This window comes from Callionymus lyra, chromosome 6 (assembly GCF_982586985.1).
Source record: "Callionymus lyra chromosome 6, fCalLyr1.hap1.1, whole genome shotgun sequence".
NCBI classification, from domain to species: Eukaryota; Metazoa; Chordata; class Actinopteri; order Syngnathiformes; family Callionymidae; genus Callionymus; species Callionymus lyra.
In genome coordinates this window covers 34,014,466-34,022,170 of record NC_141823.1, presented here as the reverse complement: position 1 = coordinate 34,022,170, position 7,705 = coordinate 34,014,466, and the positions used below count along the sequence as shown (strand labels likewise).

At 36.9% G+C, this 7,705-nt stretch overlaps 2 protein-coding genes across 2 annotated transcripts; one reads left to right on the top strand and one right to left on the bottom strand.

The window, feature by feature from the left end:
* Window positions 1–478: 478 nt before the first annotated feature.
* Window positions 479–2,202, bottom strand: cmc2 (C-x(9)-C motif containing 2). The gene is made up of 4 exons (XM_087792911.1): window positions 1,995–2,202; window positions 1,008–1,115; window positions 869–940; window positions 479–632 (listed from the first exon to the last, which is right to left on the bottom strand). Exons 2-4 carry the CDS (start codon window positions 1,086–1,088, stop codon window positions 552–554), a joined length of 234 nt encoding a protein of 77 aa, XP_087649037.1. The 5' UTR covers window positions 1,089–1,115; window positions 1,995–2,202; the 3' UTR covers window positions 479–551.
* Window positions 2,203–3,909: 1,707 nt separating this feature from the next.
* On the top strand, window positions 3,910–7,215 carry cenpn (centromere protein N). The gene is made up of 10 exons (XM_087793568.1): window positions 3,910–4,161; window positions 4,264–4,309; window positions 4,381–4,440; window positions 4,520–4,593; window positions 5,243–5,416; window positions 5,486–5,587; window positions 5,855–5,906; window positions 5,976–6,085; window positions 6,163–6,286; window positions 6,755–7,215. Exons 1-10 carry the CDS (start codon window positions 3,991–3,993, stop codon window positions 6,868–6,870), a joined length of 1,029 nt encoding a protein of 342 aa, XP_087649694.1. The 5' UTR covers window positions 3,910–3,990; the 3' UTR covers window positions 6,871–7,215.
* The last annotated feature ends 490 nt before the right edge of the window (window positions 7,216–7,705 follow it).

The window sequence follows — 7,705 nt, the reverse complement described above, 5'->3', positions numbered from 1 at the left end:
TTAGTGGAAATGACATTGACGATGATGCACAGATGAGAGTTGTCACACTATTTAAATAATGTGACTACAACCCGTCATGGATGACTCAACAAAAGTGACATCATTGGCAACAAGTGGCAAATTGTTACAGCATTGCATATGAAAAGAGAAGGTAAAACATTCTGTAATGCAGTGGAGCAAGTTGAGCCTCTCCAGACATGCATGGATCTTTCTACAATCAAGTTTTTTAGTTTAGTTTAGAATGTTTCCATTGCAGGGGTAAAGAACTGCTGAATTAATGGTGACGATGTGCAAGAGCTACTGTAGTTGTAAGCATGTTTTGCAGCCGTCATATTGATGAGAAGCTTCTTTTTGGTTCTCTACAAAACAAACCTCTCATAGGCAGATGTAAACAGAGGACGACATGTCACATTTGTTCACATAGGGCCTCCACTAACAACAGGTTGGTGCAGGAAACAAAAGTGCAGAATTGACACTGATGTTTTCATTCTTTAATTATGGTTTATTCAAACTTAAAATTACTCCAACAAACTGAAGCTCAAGATGGAAGGTCACACCATTTTGGATGACTCGTTCATCCTCCTCTGCATTTCAATTGATAGCCGTTTGTTGTTTTCACACTTATCCATTCTCTGTTGAAAAATAAGAAAAAAATTATCAGACAGTCCCTTAACAGACACAAATGACCTGGTATCTCCAGTGTTGGGATTAACGTCAAAAAAGCCCTTACATAGGACGACTGTATGAGTTGATCTTCTTTAAATGAATTTGACTCTCCTCACAAAACCAGGACAAGAGCATTAAACACATTCAGCATTTATGCAATAAATAAAAAATTACAAATCCACCTTTAAATGCCCCTTCTTACCTCTTTTTTCAGGCACCTGCGCATGGCCCTGTCAAAATCGTTACAAGTCCCAAAGAACCTCATGAAAGAATGCTGTGGAGAAGTGCATGTTTAAGATTCACTTCAGCTACTGGAGGATTGCATTGGGCAGCAGACGTACTTCTGCGTGGCACTGCTTCAGAAGGGATATCAGCTCATTACACTCATCCGTGTGCAGATGTGGGGACAGATTAGAATGCATGCCGCGTCAAGGGTTGAAACCAACGTACTGAAAGTCACAAAAGACCACATATTTAATACTTGTAGATTAAATTAAAGAGATGAAAGTTGTTTTTGCAGTGATAATTATTCTCTTAAAATGCATACATGAAACAGCTTTATGATGCAAGACTGTAAATTAAATGTACATGAGAACTCATAGATATATTGAAATGTGTAGATGAATGGAGACACAATCCTCTTTCATTAAGTGATGGATTCATGTAAGCACATTTATTTGGGAGTGAAAAGCAAGATTTATTGCCATTTTAATGTCTCCCCAGAACTATGATTCCACAGTAATGTTATCCCTGTTCCTGGAAGAAATGGATTAGAAATCCTTCCTTCAGTCTGTTAAAGTAATTTAAGAGGTGAAAAAATAAAAAGCAATAATATTGCCCAGTAGTAATGGCCTCTTGAAATCTCATCACTACTGTCTGTCATGCAATTGTTATGTTATTTTTTTAACTGAGCTGAATGAGAAAAATAAAAAGGAATAAAGAGGATATCTGGTGTCATTTGCTTTGTAACTTTTTTAGACTTTATTTTAAAATAGATAAAATGTATTAAAGTGACATGTATTTATAATTACAGTCTGATAGACATTTCTGAGTCCACAGCCCTTGCGTTATGGTAAGATGCAATTGTCATGACATTGCAGTTTTGATTGTTAAAATAATGCCGACATTTAACCGGTCAATAACTCAAACTGTTTGCTGAGCTTGTTCTGAAGGATCCTCATGCCACCCCCTCCCTCTCCGTCATGTTGTGTCATTGTGTTCATTATGGACTCTTACCTGTAAAACACAACAACAAAAGTTACTTCATTAACGTGAAAAAAAGACAATGCAAGTCGTGTGTTACACGGAAACAATGCTGTCAATCTTACCGGTAGTTTGACTCTCAATCTGACGTTTGCAAGTGAAAAGCCACATGAGCTAGCTAAGGGTCAGAAAAGGCGTGCATTGATAACAGTAATAAAATCGTTTATGATTGGGCAGCACAAACTGTTCGTGGTAGATCGAGGAGACCTGAGAACGCGTCCAACTTATTTAACCTCCAAACAGCAGCGAGAACACTCGTGTTGTCCTGTCGACGATTTCATAACAGGATGTGCTTACATGACAGATAGCTCGGGAAACCAATCAAATCGCGAGGTTTAAGTCACTGCAGCCAAAATATCCAATCAATTAAAGAAGGCGGGGCATGTGGTTCAGAGAGTAAGCAGTTGGTACAAAATATATACAGCCTTCGCTGTTCCGCTAGTGGTTCTCATCGGCTACAACAAGGGGCAACATCCGGTATTTAATAGCGGACTCAATGCGGAAGTGCAAAGAGCTGTAGTTTTACTCAAAGATCAGAAACAGAATGTCATGGAGCAGAGACTAGTCAAGTGAATGAGGACACAGGACACATCTGGTATTAAAAAAAAACAGCCCTGAAGTCACAAACACACCCAGCAAAAAAGAATTTTCCGGCCTTCAAAACACATTGACTGGCTGGTTTGTAAAACGTCTCAGGTCTTAAACACAAATTCAAATTCTTTAAACAAGTTCACTACCAGCACACATTACGGGAGTGATTTTATAAATAGCAACAGGGGTCACCAACTGTTGCCAGCGGGCACCATGAGGGTCTTGTTCTGTTACTAAAGTCTATCTATCTAAATATATTCACGCTCAGTGGCCTTGAAGTAGTTTGCTGTATCAAAAATGATGGCAACTCTTTAGCATAGTGTGTGTTTGTACGAGCAAGTTCATTTTAGGCCGGAGCGTTATACACCATCCCAACTGGTGTCAGGATATTTAACTCTCTACTTTAAATATCCTGATGCTAATCCGTAGTTTTTTTAATTTTTAAGATCGTTTTTATTTTATTTTGTATTATCTCTTTTATTATTTCTTTTTTCCTTGCACTTTATTTTTTTTTTCAACTGTGCTGTTGTAAAAGTGTGTTTCCCCTCTGGGGATGAATAAAGATTTTCTATTCTATTCTATTCTATTTTATCAAACTAACCAACTAACACACATTGATTAAAATGTTTGGTTTGTAGAACTAAAAATTATCTAGTAAATTATCTTGTTTTGTGTTGGCCTGTTAAAACCTTTTATCATTGTGCCCTATTTACTCTTGTTTCTGATAATGGATATATCTATTTAAGGACTACTTAATGAGATTTAACTGTATTACAATTACAAAATATATCATGTATTTAACACCAAAGTCTCAGAATGGGTTACATTCTTGACTTCAGAAATTCAGAATATCCTGTATGGAAGTAAATGTGTGCCACTGGAATTTGAATATTCATATAAAAAGAATTTCTACAACATCTAAATTGAGCTTTGAATTTAAAAGCCATCACATTCGCTTTGTGACCCTGGTCTAGAAAAGTGCTCTTTAAATATAAATTACTTACTTACTTACGTTTCAAGGAATTTTATTTATTTAATGCATGAATACATTTTGTGGCAAATTAAATGTGTAAAAAAAAAAAATTGTGTTAACTCCTGCACATCAAGTTGATGTACATACACCTGATGCACTCAAAATATCATGTAAAGCAATAGTTTGTTTATTTATAAGTCAGGGAGTGTGAAGGATTGGGTCCTTAATCCTTTTGGCTATTGACTCAATGTTATGTGCATAAAAATCTTCATTTGTAAGAAAGTTAAAGTCAGTTAAATTTCGATTAATGCAGATCCATTCCACAACAACAGAGGGCGCTAGTGTTGCAACAGACACATTTCAGAGCGTTTTCTGATTGGTCCATTTGTGCGCTTCGTTGTTGGCGGTTTGTTTGGAAGAATTTTGTTGTAATACTTTGACTGCTGCTTACTGTGGAATATATATTTGACTTATTTGTTTTGTAAAATCCGGGAAACATGGATGACTTGACAAAAAGGCTGCTGCAGCTAATTGTCAGGAAAATACCGAGTCAGACTTTCCGGACAACCTTAGAGAAGTGGGGACGTTTAACAGCGGCGCAGATTCAGTCGATCGACTTTACCAAAACCAAATTGATGTTAGCAGGACAACTGCTCTCTCTGTGTGAGGTACTTCAGTTTTATTCTTACTGTTTACACGTGCACTGTATCATAGCCACACTAGCTTTCGAGGCAATGTCCAAAATAACGAGAACGTTTGACTTTCTTCAGGCAAACAAATTATCAATGAAACATATCACCGAACTCGAGATGACATGTAAGTACTTTTGTCCTCCCTGCTTTGAATAAATGCAGAAATGGACTTTTTTTCCCTAACCTATCTTCCAGATGTGATGGACCATCCGAACCCAAAGATGTGGCAGGTCCATCAGCTCAGCGACCCTGTCGGTGTGTGTGACGTCACGACAGTGGCGAGGTTCAAGAAAATGAATGGAGCTGAGATGTTGATTCCTTTTTTTTTCCTCAGATGGGTCTAAACCTGTCGAATTGATCCAGTTCAGGGTTCAGTTGAAGATCCATTTACGTGAGCTTGAAGGACATGTGAGTCAACATGTTATTTGTAAACTTAACTTTACAAACTTCATCTTACACAGTCTCCATATAGCTGTCAATGATGAGGTCATGACCCCAGCCACTAAAATATCAGTGGGTGTTATATATTCAGAGTTGATCCAAAACCAGTAAGCAAACTATACGACTTTAGTAAAATCATGAAAGCGGGATAATTATAAACGTCCATGAAAGAAGCAACAAAAACATTTATTTTCAATGATAAAAAATATTCTTCCCATGGTAACACACAAAATTAACTATACACAAATGTATCCTACATATTGGTTATCCTAAACCAAAATGACTCGAACACAACATTTAAAGCATGTGCTTGTGAATCTCAATGGTCCTGTAAAAGTCACTTGTCAAAAGTACAAAGCCCCTCTTCTCTTCTATTTTAGCTCTTAAATAATACAATCAACTTTCATATAGATACAGTAATTTAAAAGCACATGGTAATGCATGTCAGGCGGGACAGGATCATAAAGATAATCTGTTTCTCACAAAGATCATTAGACAAAACCACAATTATGATCACCAGAGGAGGTGATCATAATTATATGGCTACTTCGTGAATGCATGTTTTGTATCTTGTAAAATAAATTGAAAACATTAAACTGTGCTTATACATTTCAAGGTATTGTTAAAAATAAAGAAGCACAAGGACGAAGCTTTGTGGATTCGGATTTCATGGGGTGGCGTCGCCACACAGTCACTTGTCCTCCAACCAACCTACGTTGTCTACTACCTGCAAACTTCATATATTTTTGTGACCGGTCTGAGGTTGAAGAAGAAGCCCTTGTTATTCCAGGTGATGATTTGATGTGTAATTGCTCCAGAGAATCTTCATTACACTCCTCTCACCTCACTGTTTCTACAGGCTTTCGCCCTCGCCACAAATCATCAGTCTATCAAAGATACTAATCTTAGTGGGACGAATCTTGCAGCATTGAGGGACATTCTAATGAGACAATACCAGCAGGTGAGCAAATTTTCTATCTAAAGTTAATGTTGACAAAAGTTTGGTATTTTCGTTGTATTTGTTAGATGCAATATGGATACATGTGGTTTGAGACATGTATTGTTCTGCTGCATTTTTCTAGTTTTTATGATTTTCCATCAAGCTTTGCCACAGGACAGTCTGTGGTCGTCCCTGCTTACAGCTGTCCTCATTTACCGCAGCCTAAATAATGTTCAAATTTGAGAATAAATAACATGTTTGGTCAAGTTATACATGTCTTTTTTATAGTTTCCTTTAAGATACCAAAGCCCACTCTCCGAACACAATGAAGCCGTTTCAGGTAATTGTTTTCTTTATCATCCATTTAGCAATCGGATTACAAATAAGCATTTCAAGATTTAAATTACAGATCCACATATTGAGAAAGAACAAAGTGAGGATAGCACCAAAAGGGTACAATTGGCCTGCCAGGCGTTTGGTTACGGGGAGCTGCCCCAGTTACAATCGGCCGTTTACAAGGTAATTTAATGTCTTGTTTAAAACAATCTACTTCTCTTCTAAACATGCCTAAAGTTAAACATTTGTTTTCTACCCAGCTTAGGACAAAATTCCGAGACAAAAAAAACAAGACCATGAGCGAGAGGATGGAGCCCTTCAGATGTGTTGTGAAATTCTCCAGCACCAACCTCCTGGAGTCTCTCCGAGACTGCGCTTCCTCAGGTAAGAACTGTATGTTTGCCTAAGATGCACAGAAACCGTCTTCTCCACCTACCTGTGGTTATTCAGGAGATTGTATGAAAATACTTTACTTCCTGTCAATTATGAATGAACGGAAGGGTAAAGGAAAATTAGTTACCCATTCGCTAGGTTTGTCAGAATATAAAACTGTTCCCTAGTTTCACTATAACAGTGTTCATACTCTAACTAAAGCTTACTTTCCAATTTCTAAACTTAATTTAACTTGGATGAAACTATACCTGTCAGGCGATCGTCAAAATGACCACTAGATGGCGTCATTACAATTCATTGTTGTTACTACTATCACATGGTTCTTAAACACAACTGCCAAATGGTTATGGTCAAAACAACAATTTGAACGCTTTTCCCTCAAGGAAACCAGGGGTTTCTTTTTAAACTTAAAAATCAATTAGTTCTATACTGTATAAGCTTCAATTTGTTGCTCCTCAGGAATCGTCTCAACACCAGTCACACCGCTGTTGTCGTCAGTCCCACTTAAAGGAAGGAACCATTTTGTCATCACGGACAACACTGCTGGACCATCTCAACCACAAAATCATGCTTAGCTTTTTTTTAATATAATGTAATATGAGCTTTAACTGTCTTTTATTTTAAACCTGTAACCATTTCCTCATTCTGTCTTTCTTCACCTTTGTCTATTAATTCCTGTGGATACACATTACAGCTGCAGAGTTTTGAACTCATGGTCTAGTAAAGTTAATATAATTTTTCAATCATTATCAAACATTTTTTCTTTTTCATACATTGCTTGTGATGTTTTTTGGCCTAGGTTGAAATGGAACTTTTAGTCAAATGATCAGTTGGCAATAAGCACTTGTTCAACTAGCTCTGCTTTTAAATGTTGACATAAACTTGTTTACTGCATTATTGTTTTATTTGTTACCTTTTTGTACTCCAGACAATACAACTTCGTTTTTGTTGTGCAACATTGAATGTGACTTGATGTTCTTTGATTTCACAAACACGTGTTTTTGTGTTTAATAATCTACCTTTAATTTCCTTAAATGCTGGAAGTAATTTATAGATGTGTATAGCTGCTAGTTCATCTCAATAGTTTAACCTGGGTGTACATGACGGCAAACATTGTTCATCCTGCATAAAGTGAATACCATTTAAATGTGCTAAATACAACACTTGACCTGTAAGAACATGGCAACATGCACACACAACACATCAAAATGGAAAGTATAATTGATCTCATAATTTAAGACATTGAATTATTCTTCTTAAAAATCTTTTTGCTCGTATACAGGAAGTTATCTGATCTTTGTGCTGCTGTCCGTCGCACTGGTATTAGATATTAACACCATCTGTGGAATCCCTCTCCTCCTTTACTACATTTCTTCACTCCAGGTCAAAGTTGAACAGCAACAGGTCACA

Excerpts from the sequence above, each read along its gene's own strand:
- cmc2 (XM_087792911.1), bottom strand. The coding sequence starts at position 1,088 with ATGCATTCTAATCTGTCCCCACATCTGCACACGGATGAGTGTAATGAG. Across the intron at positions 941-1,007 it reads TGAAGCAGTGCCACGCAGAA|CATTCTTTCATGAGGTTCTT; the intron begins GTACGTCTGCTG and ends ACTTCTCCACAG. Across the intron at positions 633-868 it reads GCAGGTGCCTGAAAAAAGAG|AGAATGGATAAGTGTGAAAA; the intron begins GTAAGAAGGGGC and ends ATTTTTCAACAG.
- cenpn (XM_087793568.1), top strand. The coding sequence starts at position 3,991 with ATGGATGACTTGACAAAAAGGCTGCTGCAGCTAATTGTCAGGAAAATA. Across the intron at positions 4,594-5,242 it reads TACGTGAGCTTGAAGGACAT|GTATTGTTAAAAATAAAGAA; the intron begins GTGAGTCAACAT and ends ATACATTTCAAG. Across the intron at positions 5,588-5,854 it reads TAATGAGACAATACCAGCAG|TTTCCTTTAAGATACCAAAG; the intron begins GTGAGCAAATTT and ends TCTTTTTTATAG.